This window comes from Python bivittatus, unplaced genomic scaffold (genome assembly GCF_059951505.1).
Source record: "Python bivittatus isolate LINGU-HERP-01145 unplaced genomic scaffold, Pbiv_v1 ctg000840_np1212, whole genome shotgun sequence".
Lineage (NCBI taxonomy): Eukaryota > Metazoa > Chordata > Lepidosauria > Squamata > Pythonidae > Python > Python bivittatus.
The window spans coordinates 43,247,380-43,269,774 of record NW_028277113.1 but is presented as its reverse complement, the minus strand read 5'-3'; the positions used below and the strand labels follow the sequence as shown (position 1 = coordinate 43,269,774).

The window sequence follows — 22,395 nt, the reverse complement described above, 5'->3', positions numbered from 1 at the left end:
ATTAATGTACCAGTTAAAGACATCAGGGAAATGAAGGTTGAAATGTTGGTCACAGATGTAATCAGATAATCTTTTGTGTTATTGTCACTGACATACAATTGTACAAAACTATTACAAGTTAGAAAGTTCAAATTAAAATATATAAATATTTCTAAAATCAGTATGAGTTAAGGAAATAGTTCACTGCAGCATTATAAATGTAAATAATAGAATACTAATGAAAAAAATACTAATAAAAACACCTAGATATTTAAAACCAGTAGCAGAATTATAAAACTATGAATAAAGTACTGAAGAAGTAGTAAGCAAATTTTTTAGTACTTAATACTTTATTCATAATGGTCAGAAAGCTAACCAATATACAATTAATGACTGTGCAATTATTTCTGTATATAAGTGAGAGTTGGACATAATTCAAACAAAAATAAGAAAATAGTTTAAATGTAGGTAGCTTCTTATTGCATAATTACATTTGTATATAACATCTTATTCAATATGGTCAGTAGGTGGCAATATATTACAAGGATTCTTTTACTCAGTTTCTAACATAATGCAACCTTGTTAAGTCTAAATTACTTAATGTATTTTTATTGATAATAAAGTTGTTTGGTGTTCTTTAGAATATTTTTTATATGAAGATGTGAAACAGTTACAGGTAGTCCTTGCTTAATGACTGTTTGTTTAACGATGGTCTGAAGTTAAACAAATTTCTGATGGCCTTGGAAAAAGTGCTTTATGACCTGTACTTGCACTTATGACCATCGCAAACCATCGCAGCATCCCCCACAGTCATGTGATCATGATTTGTGACCTTTTTAGTACAGTTGTTAAGCAAATCATGGTTGTTAAATGAATCACATGGTCATTAAGCGAATAATGTTAAGCAAATTCTAGCAAAAAACATCCATTGGGAAAGCGGGATTCGCTTAAAGACCACATGATTCACTTAATGACCATGGTGATTTGCTGTTGTAAAAATGGCCGTAAAATTGGGTTCAATCATGTGACTCGCTTAACAACCGATTTTCCAGTTCTTATTATGGTTGTTTAGCGAGGATTGCCTTTATCTCTAGAGTATTATGTATCACTTTGCAAGATCTTAAAGGAGTCTTGTGATGTGAAACCATTTTAGATATTAATATAGGTACTGAACGATCGTCCATAGGTGATTGTGGTTTGCAGAAGGTTTTTTGATTCATCATGGAACTTTAGACAATATAAATAATGTTCCTGTTTTGACAGTATGAAGCAGACAGGACATTTAAGAAGACCTTATTAATGTGGATTTTAATGTATAGAGTATGTAATTTTAAATTTGAGAGCACAAAACAATGACATCTTGATATTTGGGAGATGAGCACATCTCAGTTACTGGGGATGAATGAATATAACAACTTTGCAAACTGATTTCATTTGGCACAGAGAACAGAAAATGCTTCTTTCCTTACATCAATTTATTTTACAATTTATGTAGGGATTTTTGGCTAATCAGAAGAGAGCAGAGAACTTGAAAGATCCTTCTGTATTACCTGACTTGTGCTTGAGCCATGCAAATCAACTGATGATTATGTTAACTAACCACAGAAAACTTTTAGATATTAAACAAAAATGTACTACTGCCAAACAAGAACTTGCAAATAATTTACAAGTCCGACTGAAGTAAGTGAAGCTATTACAGTACTTTATTTCACCCCCATATGTATTTTTTATTGTATGTGTACTACTGTTTTGAAGTTATATTTCAGATATTTCTTTCTTTCCTTGAATGGCTTATTCAGAACTATATAATTATTATATTCAGGAACCATTCGTTTAGTTTGCAGTGTGCTATCCACAAAGTTTGCAAACTTCTTTTGCAATTTAAGTGCATAGGATTTTGCTTCTTTTCTTGTAGTATCAGTCTTGAATAGGTCCCTAACACAAATAAAATGTATCTTCAAAAGAGTATAAATGGCACTTCCCCCCCCCAAATTAATTTGGGGGGAATCTTGCATTTGCTGAGCATATGGTAATAGGGGAAGGTGCTATTAAAAATAAGTGAATAAACGGGAAGAACAGAGTATATGGAAAGGAGGCAGGCATGTTGACCCTCATCTTTACCAGGTAAAAGTTGCTGTGGAGAAACTTTTTTTGTTCAGAGACTCTCCAAATGAATGAAGACTCTAGATAGTCAGAATCTTCCATTGGTGAAAAGGGGCTGTCTGTTGCAGACACACTCTGAAAATAACCATACTGACCTAGCATCCTAACTGAACAGAAATAGTAGTCCTAAGCATATTGAAATGAATGGGAGTTATTACAGAATACAACAGAAGACCTTATCGACCCTTCATTTTTGTAAACTGAAGGAAAGAAATCTCAATACACCAAAGATCTCTTTTCCAGTTTCCATGGCCTAAGCTGGCAAAGTATATCCAAATTACAGCCTATCCATACTTAGCTAAGTGCTATTCAGCTCAGTGGGACATAGTATAAAATAAGCATTATGAGTTTATATTTGCTAAGCCCAGCTTCCCATAGTCTCTGTGCATGTGTTTTTGTGTGTATATGTTTGTGAAAGAGAGAGATAATAAGTGAGGGAAAGACTTGTGTGAAGTCGTCTTCAAGTATCGTTTGACCCCTGATGGCTTCATGGACGTACCCATGCAGGATACGTTTTCTTAGGAACAGTATCTTACAAATTAGCGTATAACCTTGGTATTTCTGGTATTCTTCCATCCAAGCATTAATTAGGCCTGACCCTGCTTAGTTTCTAAGCCTGTACAAAATCAACCAGGTGCCAGATGCTGAGACACATAAAAAATGCCCTAATACTTACATATTTGCACAGAAGTCTTATTATTGATTGGTGATAGGATAATATGCTCTAATTTACTGTATATCCAGAAAAATTACTATACTGTTGTACAAGCTCCACAAAATTAAATAGAAGCAGTCCTCACTTAATGACAGTAATTGGGACTGGCAACTCTGTCACTAAGCTATGTGGTCACAAAATGCAATGTCACATGACTGCACTGACTTATGATGGCAGTTGTGGCAGTTCCAGTTGCCACTGTTAAGTGAATCCTGTGTGATCATTAAGCACAACGTCACGTGATGACCATTTGCAACCTCCTGCCAGTTTCTCCATTGACTTTGCTTATCAGAAGCTGGAGGTCGCAAATGGTGATCATGCGACTGTTGGGGATGCTGCAGTGGCCGCTACTATGTGGACTGGTCTTAATCTGCTCATTTAGTGTAGTCACAACTTTGAACAGTTGCTGAATGAGTGATTGTTAACCGAGGACTACCTGTAAAGAGGTCTGATAATTATGAGGTCCAAAATTTCCTTTATACAATCAGATTGTGTATTCCATTCCATCCACCTGCGTATATTAAATGTTTTAAGACTATCTTGTAAGAAAACTGAAAAGTTCCAAGAAGTTTCAAATTAAATATGAGAGAAGAAAAAGGACATCCGTGGCATATTAATCAATGGGAAAATAATCCAATTAGTAATAATTCAAGAAGAAGGATTTAAATAAGAGTTTTTTTAATCCAAGAAATAAAAATCATATACTATACTTGTGGAATCCTTTATTGTACTTATTATATTAAAATTTCAATTTAAGGAAGCTTGACCCTTCCTCTGAAAACCATTAATAATGTTGGAGGAATATTGTCAGATATTATAGAAGAACCTATGGAACAATGCCCAGGTAACTAGGTAAAAATAACATATTTGTCCCCTATCCTGCTGGATTTCCATAAAGCCATTATAATAGTTCCTTTGGACAGCTATTCAGGTACTGGTAACAGTTTTGAGTTGCCTTTTTAGTTTTTCTTTTTGTTGTGGTTGGTGAATCCAGATTCATATTAGAAGTTTGGATGATATGAATTTTAATGGGTATCTGTGGAATGGAGCGGCATTCTTATGTTTTGTTTGTTTTTGTTTTAATTGCATTCTAATTATGTAAACTGCCTGGAATATTCTGTGACTGCAGTATATAAAGCTTTCAAATCATAAATAAGCAAATACAGTGGAACCTCGGGTTATGAACTTAATCCGTTCCGTGACTCTGGTCGCACCCCAAATTGGTCACAACCCGAAGGAAATTTCCCCATAAGGTTCAATGTAATTACCGTTAATCCGTTCTGGCAGAGAGGACAGGGAGGCGGCTATTGCTTGGAGGGAGAGTCCCCCTCCCTACGACCACGTGTCAGGGGTGGAAAATGGCCGCGGACCATGTGTCAGAGGCGGAAAAATGGCTGCGGACAATGTGTCAGGGGCATAAAAATGGCCGCGGACCGTGTCACGGGAGGGAAAATGGCCGTGTATCCTGTTCGTACCCCGAGGTGGAATTCGCAAACCGAGGTAAATTTTTGCGGCCAGAGCTGGTCGTAACCCGAAAAGTTCGTTAACAGAGGTGTTCGTAACCCGAGGTACGACTGTACTTGGTTGACAGAGCCATGTCTAGTCTTTATTTTCTTAATGTATATGTCATTTTAAAAAAACCCTCAGAATCAGAATAAATTATATATATAATTTTGTACAGGATTCTGTACTATAGCTTACACCTAATGTCATGTAAGTGGACTTCTACCTGCCTGGCAGGACTTTCCTTTATTCCTCTTACCATCACCACCAGCAGCCTTCATATATTTCCAGATTAGTTCATTGGGTGCCCCAGACCCTAGTATAAGGCTTGTGGGCATAAGGAGGGTGAAGTAAAACACCAATTGTATATTTAGCTAGTAAAAACAAACTATAAATGGGCTAGCTATTGTTACTACTAACAGGTTCTTTTATTTTTTTAAATAAGCACGTCTATCCTAGGGGAGAAAAAAAAAACCCTTCAGATTCAGAGAACCAGTATAGTGTAGTGATTAAAGCTTTAGAGTAATCTATATTCATTGGGTGGCTATAGGCTGGTCACTACTTCTTAGCCCAACAAATTCCACAGATTTTTTGTTGTGGAAAAAAGTAGATTTGGGAATATGAAGCATATCTCCCTGAGCTCCTAGAGAAAAGGTAGGATATATATGTAACAGATATTTAATAGAGGATTTTTCTTTTAATTACCAATCCAAATTCTCCAGTGAAAATGGAGAATTTCACCTGTTTTCACCTATTCTGTAGGTGGTGCTGCTTTGTCATGCTTCATGCTGACCAAGATGGAGAGAAACTACAAGCATTGCTTCGCCTTGTAACAGAGCTGCTAGAAAGAGTGAAAATTGTAGAAAAGCTTAGTAATGTCCCACAGATGTACTGTTTGGCAGTTGTTGAAGTTGTAAGAAGAAAAATGTTTGTGAAACACTACAGAGAGGTAAGTAACTTCAGTAGATACTTTAAATCTCAGATGCATTTATAAATTTGTGCTTAATTTAAATATCTTTTGCTTTATAGAGAAAATGTGTTTATACATTTGCATTTAATTAATTTTTTTTTGCTTTGTTTTATAGTGGGCTGGTGCATTAGTAAAAGATGGTAAACATCTTTATGATGCAGAAAAAGCCAAAAGGGAATCTTTTGGGAAATTATTTAGTAAGTATTGTAATTTTTTCTCTCCTCTCAAGCTACAGTGGCACAAACAACATCGTAACATTAGAACAAATGTGAATCTTGAATAAATTAGTATTAATGTTTATATTATGCCCAACCATGTGCAGCATAAATATAGCATATTATGATTTTTGTAAGGTTTGAAGCTGGCAAGGTGGGAATTAGCAGTATCCTGCCAGACAGAACCATTACGTAAACATTGAGCAGATGTCTTCCAGTGTCAAGGCTGGAAAAGATTGAGCAAGAATCTGTTGACTTGAACAGGTCAGAGGAAAAAGCTTAGGATTTAAACCCTGGGTGATGTGTGTGTATGTGTATGTATGTATGTACTGTATGTATGCATGGAGAAAGAGAGAGAGACCTTCATTTCAGTGTTTGACAGTAGCAGATCTTTTGCATATGTATGCTTTCTGATCTGCAGTAAAGGAACTTATGTTGTGCTGAATCAATGAAGCTCTGCCAGTTAACTTGCTACTGTGTGCAGTGTGATATTCCTGAAGAGTAAAGATTATTGCCATGTTTGGTGTGAAGTCTGACAGTTTTCTTTTTGTATTGAACCAACGTTATGTCATACTCACCACGCACAAACTAAATGTGCACATATAAGTCACAATTATTTATGTGCTTGGCAGTCATTATACAATCAATCACATTATTGACAAAAGGTATGTGGGGGTGTTTATATGTGAGAGAGAAAAAGAGAAACAGCAGCCATTTCTTCTCTATCATCTTACTATCCCCTACTGTACTTTCCTGGGCACTTTTCTTCTAGTCGCTTCTTATATCAGGACTGTGCTGAAAAATGAAGAAGCTGGGATCACAAGTAGTGTTCTCTTCACTTCTTCCTATTGAAGGACGTGTGGTCCAGTAAGAGACAGAAGAATACTGAAAGCGAACAAAAGATGGCTATAGAAATGCTGCTAGTGGGAATGGTTTATATTCTTCAATCACGGGATATATTTTTGTGGTGAAGGATGAGGCAAGAGATGGGCTGTACCTGACATATGCTGGGAAGAATGTGATTGGATGGTGTCCTGCAATTCTGGTCCCTGAGGGCCAGAATTAATCAATCCATAAGAGGAGGAAGAAGAGAGCCCAGAAAATAGTGCAACACTAGGCACTGGGAATGGAACGGTACTGGTAACACAGGATGTGGAAGCACTTAATAATGAGAATATAAATACCAGGAGGAATAGGTCAAATTATGTGACCTGTGTGGTTTCAGGGTATCTATAAAAGTGCACAGGATGTGGGGACAAACAGGGACAACTAGAAGTCTTAATGCAGAAGGGCAAGTATGACTTAATAGGCATTATGAAACCTTGTGGGGCAAAACTGATGAATACAAGGATTGAAGGGTACAACTTATTCAAAAGGGAATAGGCTAGATAAAAGGGGGAAGGAAGTGGCATTTTATGAGAAGAAAATGCAGACATCTGGAAAGCCAGAAATATGAGCATGAAGATTCAGTCAAGGAAGTAAAAAAGAAAAAAAAAAGGATATTATGAGGATATGCAGGTCAAGCAGATCTGGATAATGTCTTCCTGGGCCATATTTCAGAACTTTCAGGGAGGAGTGATATAGTAATGATGGGAAACCTCAACTACCTGGATATCTGTTGGAAAACCGACTTGACTAAGACTGCAAGTCCCATTTCCCCCCCCCCCCCCCCGTGGTCTTATTCTTTCATTTGCCAAAAAGTTGATGAAGAGATGACAGGATATCCTGGACTAGATCTGATCCCAACCAATAAGAAAGAACTGGTGGGAGAAATAAAAGTAGTGGGAATCTTATGAATAAGTGGCAACATCATCTTGATCAGAAAGGACAGGAGAAAGAAAATGTTCCTACTTTCAAAAGGGGGAAAAAAGAGGACTCAGGTAACTACAGACCTGTCATCTTGATGTCAGTACTGGGCAAACTCTGAAAATTATTCAGCAACCAGGCTTGTGAGCATTTAGAAAATGCATTGTTTTCCATGAGCCAGCATGAGTTTATCAAAAATAAATTACGCCAAATCATGTCTTTGTTGATAGAGTGACCACTTTATCTGTCCTGGTTATGTACTAAACATAGTGTGCCTTAGTAAAGCATTTTATAAAATCTCCCATGAAATCCTTTTGGAGAATATGGCAAAATGTGAGCTTGACTACATTACCATTAGATGGATGAAGAGCTGATTGAACAGTTATACCTTATGAGCATACATCAGTGATTCCCTGTATAACTGGAATGAGCTATTGGGTGGTGTTCCATAAGGCTCTGTTCTGGCCCCAACCCTGAGCTACATATATTCTCTTCTATTGATTTATAAATCACTTGGGCAAAGCATTGGAAAATACAATTATCAAATTTATGAACAACACCTAGGTGAGAACCTAAGAAGATGAAATGTAGTACAGAGAAATGCAAATCCTTCGTTTTGGTAGGAAAAATTGAAGGCAAGTGTACAGGATGGGGGAAGACCACACTGGGCAACAGTGCATGGGAAAAAAATCTGGGAGTCTTGGTGGATCAAAAGATGAACAAGAGTGTGACGCTGCAGGAAAAAATGGAAATGCATTCTTATGTTGCATCAGCAGAAGTATATGGCAAGATTTTCAGTGTTCAGACAACACCCTAGAATATTGCATCCAGTTCTGGGTATTGCATTTTTTAAAAGACACTAATAAAGTGAAGCACTCCAGAAGAGAACGATCAAGTTGGTAAGGAGATCTGGGAAAAAAAGAGAAACTATAAAGGTGTTGGATAAGTTTAGTCTAAAGAGATGTCATATAGAAAGCAGTGTAGACTCATTCTTTGCTGTTCCAGAAGAAAATAAATAGCTTAAATGACAAGGAAGCAGATTTCAATTGGTCATCCAGCAATAAGAGTTGTTCAGCGGTGAAACAAATGGCTCAGGTGGCAGACTTTCTTCAGTGTGTGTAGAGAAGCTGGATGACCATTTGCTGCAGTTCCCCTGTAGTCGTGGATTCCTGTCCTGAACAGCAGGTTGTACTAGATTAAAAGTCCAAGGTCCCTTCCCTCCCTTGTGTTCTATAATTCTGTGATTTGGCTTTGACAATTTGTCTCATTTCTCCTGCACACCACATGGTGCTATAGTGAAAATTACGGTGTTGTCTAGCAGGACAGGTGGATTACTAGAGTTCTGGTTAGAGCTAAGAGATATTAGAACTTAATTTTTTTAACTAAGCAGGCCATTTGTTAAATGCTTCACTTTTTTATTTCTTCAGGTATCTTGGTATTTTGAAATAGAAGTATGTAATGCTTATGAGAGAGGTGTGCACAAAATGGAAAATATGTTTTGTTTCAATCGTGAAACAAACATATTGTGGCTTAGAAATTTGTCCAAACTGAAACTAAGAACATTTTGGTTGTTCTAGGTTTTGGCCAAGATAAATTCCAGAGGAGTCTTACAGGATGAGTAGGGCAAGGCTGGTGTGCTTCATCCCTCCACCCTTCCTCCTCTTCCACCTGGCCTATATGCTGATCTGCCCAGAAATCTCCCCAGTGTCTCCCCCCCCCATCTACCCTTAACTGCCACCACCTTTTAAATGTCATATATCCAGTCTGGGGAGGGGCAGGTTGTATATGTTGTATTTGAATTCAAGGGCAGTGGACTGCTCATCCCCCCAGCCTTCCTAGTGCTTTCCTTTCGCCACCTCCCTTAGCAATCTCATGTCACCGTCCTTGAATTCAAGTGTGGCATATCCACCTGTCCTGCCTGCCCCTTCCTATCTCCCTCATACTTTCCTTTACTTATCTCCCCTTAGCCACTATCACACTAGCTTTTTCCCTCTTCTTCCTATCCTGAAACACTTCTGCCCAGAACATGTGTGTTTCCATTCTAGGAAAACATCTCTTAAAGCATTAGAGCAGCCATGTTCTCCATAAGCCTTGGAATAGCTGATTAGAAGGCTTTCCAAGTTGTCTGCTTGGGTGTGTATGTGCCCAGCCCCTTCATTTGGCTGGTAGTCCCACCGGCACAGTCGTTCTGACAAAGCTTTTACAAACAGCTGCACCAGAGGATGTATCTATTTTAATACTTAAAAGAAGGTATTTCACTTGTGCTGCTACACTTTTCAAAACATCTATTTTGCACAACTTTATTATACAAGTATTCATATGCTTTTGCAATGAAAATATTTTGGTCTTTCTGTTCCCTTTTGCCTTTTGAGGCCTTCTCACTTTTTCTTGAAAAGTTGTTCAATTTCAGTCTTGAAATTTGAGCAAAGTGAATATTCATTTTCCTTAGAAATAGTAGTTATAGTATTCTTTCATATTACCAGATTGTCTTACACATGAATAAAAGGAGAAAAATTTATTTCTTTGAACAGGGAAATCTTTCTTAAGAAATCGTTTGTTCAGGGGCCTTGATGCCTGGCCACCATCTTTTTGTGTGAGTATTTTATCTTTTTTTAATGAAGAAATCTAGTTCTTTTCTAAGAGTTTTGAATAAATAGCATACTAGGAAGAAGCCTGTAGCCAAATCTAGTATTGGCAAGCTTGTAAGGAATAAATATATAGGCACTTTATGTCATAATATGCTTGTTGCATTTGTTGTATTAATATTATAGCTTGCTGTAGAATATTCATCAACAAACATTGATTGCTGATACGAACGTTCATTTGTGCACAGCTTTAAATAACTATATGAACAGCTAATTTGTATATATGGTAGTCTTGACTAATTTTCTGCTGTAAGTAAGTAAGTACAGTATCATACTGAGAAAACCAGATGGGGAAGTTAACCAAGTAAAACTTGGTTGTTGCTTTTTAAAATACATGATCAGCCTTTAGATGTTGATAACCCTAACATGATGAGAAGCAAAACTAATAACTTAGCTATCCCAGCCTTCCTTATAACAAAAGTATAAAGAAAAGAGAGAGGAACTCTGTCCTTCCTCATCTGCAAAATTATGCTGATCAAAGATCAAACAAGGTGGCCATACTTAATAAGATGAGAATATTAAAACAAACAAATATAGAGAAGTGGAACAGGAATAAGAATTGTTCTTCTCTCCCTTTCCCCTTGGAGGCAGGTGCTTGGCAGGGACACTTTTAGATCTCCCTGCTATAAGTGATCAGATTTCTGTTTTAAACTCATTTATGTCAGAACTATGTGGGGCTTTATCTAGCTTTCCATAATATAGATTTCTGTGAGAGGTAAAATATATATTTAGATAATATATTTATTACACAAGGGGTAAACAGCCTGTTACTCTTCATATCTTTTGGATTACAGCTGCTTGGGTACTATTACAGAATTTACATCTGTATTACTAATTTTTGCTGAGCTGTCTACTATAATCTAAATATACTTTCTATATAATTAAAGAAATTCAGATCTTATGAGTATATGAAGTCAGATTTATTTTCCTTTGATGTGAGCTAATTTTAATTGCACTGTATTCAATAGTAAAGAATTGTTTCTGTGCATCAGTTATATAATCTTAATTGCATCAATTTTAATAACAGCAGGTTGGTTCTGGTTATTTCATCTGTCAGTTATCCTTATCTGACAGTGCTTTCTACATTTTGAATAACATTTAATATAATGTAAAATGTAAACAAATCCATAACCACTATGTTAATATTTGTTTTCCAATCTATTTTGTATATTTCTTACATTAACATGATTTATGAATGGCATTTCTAATCTGCTCTGTCACAAATAAGATGATATCAGAAGACTTGTTTGTGCAACAGGACATCACTCTCTCTTTACAGCTTCACGCATACCTCATATTAGCTCTGGAAGTTCCCCCAATCTTCCAAAGCAGATTAGCGTATTGAGGAGAGAATTGTTTCCAGATGGAATGATTCCCACTCATGACTACCAGAATGGAATCATTGATAAAATCCACTTCAAAAAGAAAGATCCTTCTTTATTAAAACTCTCAATTACAACAATATATAAATGTAGCTATTGAACAGCTGTTTGTAGATTTTATGTATTTGATTATTTATCTATTTTAATCATGTATACATCTCTCTTTGATTTATAGACTCGAAAACCTCGCAGGTTTGATGGTGAACTTCCTGATATTTCATTATCTGATTTGCAGTTTCTTCAATCCTTTTGTCCTTCAGAAGTACAACCATTACTCAGGTAAGGTATTACTTTAATTATGTGAAATAAGTAGATTCTGCCAACAGATAACTATAACAAGTACAATTGCAAATAAGGGAAAAATCTCTTTTCCTATCTGGTTCACAAATATGCAGATAACCAAAAAGATACAGCTTTCAGCACTCTCTGTTGGTAAAAGACTATTTATATAGCATATTTATAATCAGATTAAAATGGCTGCATATCAGATTTGTGAGTAGGAGTAATTTCAAGACAGAAAAAACCCATGTCAGAAATTCTGGGCAATAAAGTAGGGGAGAAACATTCATGTGTTCTTGTTTTGTTGTTCATACAGATTTATGACCTACAACCATTTACTCACATATGGGTTAAATATTTCACCCAGAGTCTTTTCAAGTGGGCAGCCATAATAAATTTAATTCAATATATAAATAAATAAATTAGAAATATTTTTAAATTAACATAAAAAAAAAACACTCCTTGGAGACTAAGTCTAGATTCTTTTCTGATTAAACTTACAAGAAGTGTTTTCACTGTAAAAATGAAAATATTTAGGATAATTTTTTGCTGAAGTTCTCCAGCATTTTCTTTTATCATACAGTCTCTTACATGACCTGATTTAGCTATGCTTGGAACTCAAGAGGACTTAACAGTGGCATCAGAATGAATGGTAGGGGCCATATTAGAAATAAATAATAAAATGTAATAAACAAGGCAGGAGCCTTGCAGTTAATTGTTCTGTAATGTGACTAATATAATTTATTCTTTAATAAGTGTAATCAATTAAAATTGTGTTGTATTTTTAAGGGTTCCCATACTTTGTGATTTTGAACCTCTCCACCAGCATGTACTTGCTTTACACAACCTTGTCAAAGCAGCACAAAGTTTGGATGAAATGTCCCAGACCATTACGGATTTGCTGAATGAACAAAAGGTATAACTGAGATATGTATGTGATTTTGTGTAAGAGCAAAACGTCAGATCTATGCAATATTTAATTCTACAATAAAATTGGTAAAGACTTTGGATTAAATCCAATGCATTGCTCAAAGGATACTCCCTATCCCCAATTTTTCTGAATTGCTGACTCCTGCGCCCTTAAATAGCTCTCCTGAGGATTTAAAAGACTTTTAGCCAAGATCTGAAAAGAGAAAATAAGAAAAATGAGGTTCAGGAGTCCATGTAAGTTCAGCACCACTCTCAAGGGCCAGGGTATGTCCCTTCTATAGATGTCCTATGTTCATTCCGTAGAGTTGTGGGAATATGTGTAAGAAAACTCTGGCATCCACACTGTTTCTTTACATCCTCCTCTTAGAGTGCAAAACGTCCTCTCAGGAATGTTGGTCACTCCTGAACTGTCAGTTTTATGCTGGAAAATGTAGTGTGGTGGAGAATTAACCAATGGAGGGATATAATATTAAGACTGGCAGTCACTTGCACACAGCTGTGTTGATTTTGCCTTGCATAATGAAAAACAGATTTTGAAAGGCCTTTTTAAAAAAGGTGCTGATAATTATATTTCTTCCATTCCTTTTTAAACTCTGAATTTTACTTGTTTTGGTAGTGGGAAGTTGAGGTAGGCATGTGCAGCTGATTACTGTTAATTCTACACAATAAATTACCTTCATATTTTTAGAGCATTAAAAATAAGCCATGTGACAATATTTAGGCAGTGGGGCTGTGCAATGCTTTGGGTTTGAAGAGAAGAAGATACTACAAAGCAGGCATGGCTACACAAGTAACACCTATCAACAGCTTGTCTTTTCCAGGGATTGTGTGAGAGCTGCTAGAGTAGTCACACGATCCCAGAAAAAGATGTAGCTGATTTAAGGATTTACCATGATGTGTTACATGAGTAATCCAGAGTGTTCTGAAAACCCCTTTTCCTTCTGAATTTAAGCACTATTATGCAGCATAATATTCAAATTGCAACAAATTATGTATATTCTCTTATTTCTACATTGAGATCATTTCTAACTATGCTGTACTATTTGTGTATATTGAAGGAATTAGGGACAGATTGCAATGGAGAAAAACTATATGGTTGCTAAGAGTCAACACCAACTTGATGGTGCATAATCAACCAATCAATCAATTTGTGTATATGTATGCATATATATGCATGTATTTTACAGCATTTGTAAGCTGCCCTTATGATGGACTTTGAGCAGTAGAACAAAAGATACAGCAAACCACAGTTAATACAGTTAGATTTCTATTAAAAACAATCCTGGCAGACCAGCATCCTTTAGCTTAGCCAAAACCATAATGGAATAGAATTATCATATCTCACTTGTGAAAAGCCAGGAGTTTGGTAGCTGCATGTGTTTCCAGGGACGAGAATTCTATAAAGAGTCTGCACCTTTTGTAACCCAGAAAGGTGGGGGGATACTCTCAGGAAGCCCTTTCATGATGACTGAACCAGGGAGGCAGATTCTATCTTGGCAAGGCCTTCCCTGATATAACCTGGTCCCTGATATAACTTGGTGCTGTATCATGTAAAGCTTTCACAGTAATGATCAGCACTTCAAATTGAGCTCAGTAGCCTACTGTAACCATTGCAGCGATTTTAAAATAGGAATAATTCTGTACTGGCAGGATTGATTGGCCAGCTCTCTAGCTACTGCATTTTATACTAGATGTTGCTTCTGGATTGCCTCCAAAGGCAGCTTCATGGAAGGGCATTGCAGTAGTTTGACTGGTAATTAGGATGTGAGTTACTGCTGCTAGGGCATCCTAACTGGTACACCAAATAAAGATGGGTGAAATCCCCACCACAGTTTCTGTGGTGTATAAAAAGGAGCTGCAAGTCCTGAAAACCTTCAAATCACGCACCAACTCTTTCTGGGGGAATTCAGTCCTTTTCAAAGTAACTACTGTGATAGTGTTGTTAGGATACCATAATTTGGGACAGATATGGTCTTAAATAATGGGGATTCAGGTACATCCACAGATCATTTGCTTAATTGTAGCCTGTTTTGTTTTGTTTTGTTTTTAAAAAGCACTACTCCCTTTGTAGTTTGTGGTACTTTGATGATTCAATTATGGCCTTCCAGATGTTGTAGACTGCACTTCCCATCATTCTTTGCATGCTAGGCTTGACATGCATTGAAATTCAGTGAGATCTGGATGTCATATTGACATCCCAGTTTGAAATGTTAGATTTACAGTTTCCAGAACTATTGTATCACAACATTACTTAAAGTGATGTGTTTATATACTTAGTAGACTCAAGTGTACCAGTGTTAACATACATAAATGTAAGGTCTTCGGGGTGGGGGGGGTGCCTTGGAATAAGTTTGCCTCAGCAGTCTTAAACATTGTTAATGTAGATATTTATATTTTTAACTGTTTTCGGGTTTTACTTTAATTGTGAGCCGCCCAGAGTCACCCTCTTGGGGAGATATAAATTTGATAGATAGATCATATAAATATATGATAAATTTGATAGCATATAAATTTGATAGATAGATCGATCAATCGATCGATCTCTTTTGGGGTTTCTCATATCCATGTTTCTACTTTTAAGAAGTTTCTTTCTTGGTTACTTCCTGTAGTTGTGAGTGGGAAAGCATCACATCATCCTGTAGTTTTTTCAAAACCAGATTTTTAAATAAAAATGTAGAAATGCACATCAGCTTAGGATTTCATTAGAACTGGCATATGGATAGATGTAGTTAGCTTTGTTGGTATAATGCCTATATTTGAAAATACACGCAGAAGTGCATTTAACCTTAGCTTTGCTATATATTATGTTTTATGCCATGTTGATATATATATCCATACTTTCATTGTATGGTGCTGTAATGTGCATGTATGTGTCATACTAAAATAAAAGGAAATACTGTATCTGAACTAATTATTTCCTTCTATGGTGCCATCTTAGTATAATCACTCCAAATAATTACTTACCTACTTATTATTTTGGCTCTTTTATTAGGCATAGCAGACACAGTAACATTTAATTTTGTATTTATGGAAGTGTATATTCATGGCTAGATTTCACTGATAATTTATATGCTTTCACTTAATAAAATTGTAATCTGATGTAGTGTAGCTATTATACCTTATTTTTTTAAAAAAACTTTTGAGTATAATAAATGCAGTTTCTTTTATAATTTTCTATTAGTTTGACTCAACCTGTCTGACCATTGTGACTATGATGTGTTGCCAGATAAGCATTTTCTGGTAAACCCTTGGATTTCCTCAATTTTTTTTTTCTCACAAAAACTCCACCTGCTATTTAATAGCTGCTTGTAAACTGTCAAGAGCTTTTAGGCATGACTGCTTCTCTAAAAGAGATGAAAGACTTCTTAAACCCCATGGCATGTGTGGGACTCACTGTATTTAGACTGGGGCCTGTGTTGGGAGTTGTTATGAAAGAATATTGTTTTAACTCTTTCTTGCTTTTTATGTTTTATTCTTTTAGGCTTCCAACAGTCAAGCCTCACCACAATCTATCACTACCCCAAGAATGGAAAATACAACAGGAACAACAATTGCTACCTCTCCTAAAACTCCACCACCTCTCAGTCTTCAGGGTCCTCTTTGCCCTTCCGTGTGTCCTCCAGCTCCTTTAGAAGAATTGTCTCCAGACAGTATTGATGCTCACACATTTGATTTTGAAACAATTGCCCACCCAAACATGGAGCAAGCTCTTAAACAAGGGTCTTTAGATTTGGACTCATTGGCTGAAAGTCCAGAATCAGATTTTATGTCTGCAGTGAATGAGTTTATAATAGAAGAAAATCCATCATCTCCAAATGTGATAAGTGACCCTCAAAGTCCAGAAATGATGGTAGAATCCCTCTATTCCTCAGTTATCAATGCAATAGATAGTAGGAGGATGCAAGACACAAATATATGTGTAAAAGAAAATCCTGCTATAAATGTTTACATGGACAAATGTAGAGATGTTGCCCAAGAATCTCGGTTAAATTTAATGAATATCAAAGAAGACCTTTGCCACTTTAGAACATTTGTAAAAAAAGAACAGTGTAACTTTTCCAGTTCTTTAAAATGTACTTCAATAGAAATAAGGAATATTATAGAGAAAGTAAAACTTTCTCTTGAAAAATCTTTAAAAGATAAGCATCAAAAAGAACTACAGTCTGTAAAAACTGAATATGAAAGTAGAATAAATATTTTAGTTGAAGATAGTGAGGAAAACAAACAAAAGATTGCTAAATTAAATTGTGACTTAAAAGAACTTGAAGACGTTTTACATGACAAAGATAATGAATTTGAAATAGTAAAGAATGAAAAGGAAGCAGTTGTCTTCTTACAAAATGAGAAAGATCAGAAACTGGTTGAAGTGGAATGCCAAATGAAGAAGCTGTATCATGAAATTAAAGAACTGACAGAGTCACGTGAAAGAGTATTAGAAAGTTTGAAAAAACTTAATGTTGAAAATGATGAAAAATTGCAACTTCTGAAAGCAGAATGTCAAACTATGGAGCAAGATCACCTAAAGGAATTGGAATCTAATCTACATGTCAGACATATGCAAGAATTTGAAGAATTAATGGCCAAACACAATGATTGTTTAGAGAAGTTAAAAGAAAAACATCAACATCAACTTGAACAGATGCAAGAATCTCATGCTGCTGATGTCTATGAAAAAGAGCAACAGATTGAGGAATTAAAGATTAAGGTTTCTGAACTCTCTGACTGGAGATGTAAGCTGGAAGTTGAACTTGCACTGAAAGAAGCAGAAGCAGATGAAATGAAAGTACTAATTGAAGCAAGCAAAGCCCAGCAGCAAAATAATCTCAGAACCCTTGTCGACAAAGAAACTGAAACGCTAAGAAAAGAAACTGATAAATTAAAGCATATAATTCAAGTTAGCAATGATGAACATCAGGTAGGTCTAGCAGAGCTAAGGACTTTAATAACCATTGAGAAAGATCACTGCATTTCAGAATTAATTGACAAGCATGAAGGAGAAGCAAATCTGCTTAGAACAGAATTGGGTAAAACAACTTCCTTGCATCAGAAAGCACTTGAAGCAGAAAAAAACTTGGAAGAACAAATTAAAGAATTGCAAGGTAAGCTAGAATTAGGAATGAGTGCTGTACAGAAACAAAAAGAAGAGATTTTAGCTTTGCATGAACAGCAGAAGAAATACGAAGACACCATTGAGAAGCTTGTAGAGGAAAAAGAACTATTAATAGCTACCCATGAACAAGACAGGAAAGGGATGGTGCAGAAACTCAGTTGTGAAAAAGAAGATGCAGTACAAAATGCTCTTAAAGAATTTGAATTACAAAGGGGTTCTGTTGAAAAAGAACTTTTGGGAAAAATCCAGCAACTTGAGATGCAAGTTAATCAAAGGTATTGTATGAATTAGGGTACCTTATAATGTTTTTAATAATAATAAATTCAATATATTTTGTAGTGAGTTGTCTAAGTACAATATAAAACTACAGGGGGATCTCTCCAGTCAGATTGCTTGGTCTATGCACTCCACTAGTCGCATATTTTCCCCTCAGATATCCTCAGCCTACTTCTTATGCCAATATACAAATCAATGGTTAATTCTATTATTTCATAGGTTATACTGAGAGAAACATGATTTATTGGTTATTTTCCCTAAGTTTTAATTTTGAATTACAGGCTATTTCAAACTATCCCATGAGGGGCCATGTATTTGCTTTGGATTTGCATTGCTTTTTTCTTAGTGATCGAGTAGGTTGGTTTTTTTAGAAATAGTTGCACATGAAAATTTTGTCCCATGTTAAAAAGTTGCCATATCAGGAGAGACATTAAAAATCTTTCCCTCTGATGTGGAAAGTTATTTGATAGAAGAGGTATTTTTCAAACAAATGATTTTCTTATATGGAAATTTCAACCCCTCATTCATATATATTTGAAATGTCTATACCCGCAAATTACCTGAAAAACTTTTTGTATTCATAGTTGGGTGAAATTTTGTATTCATAGTTGCTTGATGATCAAACTGTAATTTAATTATACCCCCACCCATCCAAAGCCATGATGTTAGGAGTCATACCAGTGTGTTGCAACTCATACTTTTTTTTCCCCCCAGAAATGTGAAGCTCAAATTTATTTTGTGGGTAAAGCTTATTCTGTAGATTAGCATAAGCTTTGGTGAAATTGTGATATCTACCTGAAAATGAACAAAATTGTATAGATGAGCAAAATTCATTATTTGCTAGTTTCTAAACAGTTACTATTTAATAATCTGTTAACTTTATTATACTTTATTATACAATTAAAGGGTAGTAGAGACAGATTACTAAAATGTAATATAAACAATACTAAATGCTTAGTAATCACTGAATCTGTCAGATCTGGATTTACAGTCGTGTAAATCACAATATAATTGAATTTAAAATTCTGTTTCTATAGCAGGGGGATAGAATTTGGATTTTACTAAAGTATATGAGTAATTTTTGTACTAACTGTGAATATACACAATGATAGGACAAGTTAATTTCAGTATAATTAACTGAATTATAATACAATATAGAGCAGCCTAACCTCTTCTTGTGAGAAAAAAATTAAATGGCAATGGAGTGCTTTTAGTCATTACCAACAGCAATTGGTGACAGAAAAAGTTTTTTGATCAAAATTTCTGGCTGTTCACAACCTTACATTTAGTTGTATACATTGCGTTTTGACTTTTTTTTTATTATAGTGGGAAAGAGTAATGTTTTGTAATCAATTTGATCATAGTTTGGGGGTGGGGAGAAGAGGGAAGAGTGCTACAGAAGAAAGAGCCCTAAAATGTAATTTCACAGATGTTTGAGAATGATGATTTTTGTGTGTTTTCTTATACTTGTGCATAGATAGAACGGCTACATTCATGGAAATTGAGGAGAAGATCACATTGGGAGGAATACCTTTATCTTCCTCCATTTTTTTTGAACATTATATTATGTGGAATTTGCTTGAGTATTGTATCCCTTTTCCTCAAATATGGTAGCCTTTCCCACTGATGAAGCAATAATAGTAAAGAGCAAAAGGCATATTTATTCCTAAATAAACTGTATCTCCAATCTCTTCCTTCCCAATTCCCAAAGAACCACATAGTTTATCACTTTTTTAAAAAAAAATAAGGTAATATCCAAGTTTTGAGTTTGTGATTTGAAAACATGTCAGGATTTTAAATAATAATTTAATCATGCCTTTTACTCACAAATTATTGTAAGTCCCTGGTTCATTCTCTTAAATGGAAACCATTTTCCTCATTGATTCCTGTGTTCAGTTCCAATCAGTGTTGAGAGTTCATTCATTTTTCAAGCAAAAAAGAGGTTAAAGAAGAAATGTTCACCTTTGGGGGATTGCAGTATATTTCAGAGAATCATGTCCTTCCATTAAGTGGCCAGTGCTGGACAACATAATAGGAAATATTATATTGGGATAGGTGGTATATGGATGGGAGGCATTTTCACAAAAGCAATTGTGTAGCTTGATTTTTTTTAATGCAACTTGGTCTATATTAGGGGATTTATTTGAAGTAAATTAAAAAGACCCCAAGATTATAATTTAAGGAGTTATAGCTTACACAGAGACTCCTGTTAGCCCAGTAGATTATTTTACTTAGGTTAAAACAGAACACAAAGTACAAACCATTCTTGAAAACTTCTCTTGGTTTTAGAAGAAATGTTTGAGGAAAAACATGATATATGCCTTTGTTGCAGCAAAAAGTTTTAGTTTTTTAAATTATGGTGATAACATGTGAGACCTGGGAAGTGTAAAAGTTGCTCAAAGAGTTGATGTTGATTGCATTTGGCATCTAGATGAAGCACCTTTAGGGATCTCCAATTCAATTTAGTCATGTTTATATCTGTCCAAATTTATCAAGTGGTTTATACTATTAATAGCCTGAAACTGTGAAATAACGGGAGATGCTAAATACATGAGTAATTAGCTCATATAAAATTATTGATTGGATGACACAAATTTAATATAGTAAAATTATTATTAATTTTTGTCTCTATATTCATATTTGAGTATACAGTATCTAGATCCCTAAATATTTTGCTTGAATAAATACAATATTTTTCTTGATAGGTATTCTTTAACTTTTATTAATATTATAAATCATCTTTTTTATTTGGAAAATTAATCTTATTTAATTAATCTTACCTTGTGTGTAATATACATGTATAATCCTATAATACATTAATTACTAATATTTAATAAATAAAATTATTTTATTCAATTGCTATATCATAAATACAGATTTTATAAAACATTACAATGATTCCTTACAAGTCATTTTACTAAATCAGAAGACAGGATGATGTTATTTTTTTCAGATTTTATTTTAGATAAGTTTCCCAAAGAAAATGTCTGCACCTTCTCATTCTTAATAATGTTCCTTTCTCCTTTTATATGGTGAATTTCAAGTTTAAGAGCAAAAGGTTTTATTTAGATACTTTTTATTTTAAAAGAAAAGCAAAAGCAGTTCATTGTAGAATTCTGAATTTTCCCAGAGAAATGGATTTCATTAGAGTTCTTTAACTATATGTGGCTGATTTAAAGAAAACTGGTTAATTTAAGAGGACCTCTTGCAATTATCAAATATTGTAATGCCAAAATCACTCAGTTATAAATTGAAATTCTTTATTTAAACAAAGTGTCAGAATGAATACTATTACTTAACAAAGTTTCCATTCAACAATTTGTTCTTAATCAAATATTTCTTATAACTGTTTCCTTTATGTGCAAAGTAATATCACTAATAGATCCCATGATTTGCATTTAGTCTTTCTATCTTGGTCTGAATTTAAATTGCTCCGTTTTGATTGCTGCTGATGGGTTAGCAGCACCTGAGTACTTTTCTGAGGTTACAGTCAGGAAGCATGTTAAATGATCTTGTTCACATTGTTCCAAGATTCTCTTGTTTTAAAATGTACCTTCTGTTGTTGCAATTCTTGTAATATCTCACCTATCTTGTATCAGTTCTATAAACTTAACTTTATTTCTGAGTGACTCTATTTGCTTCCTAGTAGTTTCTGAATCTTTAAATTCTCAGTTCTTGATCATTTCTTTTTAACGTTATTTCATTTATAATTTCATTCAGCTTTGCACTGATGTCTTTCTATTTTTCTAAGCAATATTTTTCAGATGTATATAACAAAAATAGCTAAAATTGTATCTCTGTGATGGGCCTGACAATCTGTCACTGAATGGGAAAATGAAAATACAGTGTTAACTATTTCATCATCTAGAGTTTCCTGTTACCTAGTTTCAGACTGTTTACATTCTGTTATCATTAACATTTTTACAGCAGAACTAATGTAATATTAATGAGCTTTCGATTAAATTCTAGGGTTTATTGACAGGTAAATTTTGGTTTGAGGAGAGTTTGTTACAAAAGTTAATACTCAAAGAGGATTTGTTCTTCCGCCCTTTTTCCCAGATATCTCCAGCACATTTAGGATAATATCTGGCATAAACAATGAACATACCAAATTTATCTGAAAAGAATACGATACTGAATTTAAGATATCCTCTCCCACAAAAGAATAATTACACACACACACACAGAGAACATTTGCTCATTAACTATGTTCTGTGCATCTAGATAAATTAAATAGAATTACCCTTTGATTTACAAATAAATTAGGAAAGAAAAAAAATACAGATCTTTGTAGTAAACTGTAGTACGTTAAATATGTATCTTGTGTTTGTATATTAGTTTATTTAGAACATTTGTATATCACTAGTAAAATTTTAAAGCAGTTTACAGTTGTATCCAATTAATTGCAGTTCTGGCACTCTT

At 34.8% G+C, this 22,395-nt stretch overlaps 1 protein-coding gene across 2 annotated transcripts in view; it reads left to right on the top strand.

Moving 5' to 3' along the window:
• Positions 1–22,395, top strand: part of RB1CC1 (RB1 inducible coiled-coil 1) — a 58,743-nt gene that overhangs the window by 22,237 nt on the left and 14,111 nt on the right. For both annotated transcript variants that reach the window (XM_088131053.1, XM_088131052.1), the window contains exons 9-15: positions 1,475–1,659; positions 5,123–5,309; positions 5,446–5,527; positions 9,883–9,944; positions 11,554–11,657; positions 12,447–12,573; positions 16,069–17,972. In XM_088131053.1, the coding sequence (XP_087987179.1) occupies positions 1,475–1,659; positions 5,123–5,309; positions 5,446–5,527; positions 9,883–9,944; positions 11,554–11,657; positions 12,447–12,573; positions 16,069–17,972 (2,651 nt within the window). The remainder of the gene's footprint in view (positions 1–1,474; positions 1,660–5,122; positions 5,310–5,445; positions 5,528–9,882; positions 9,945–11,553; positions 11,658–12,446; positions 12,574–16,068; positions 17,973–22,395) is intronic.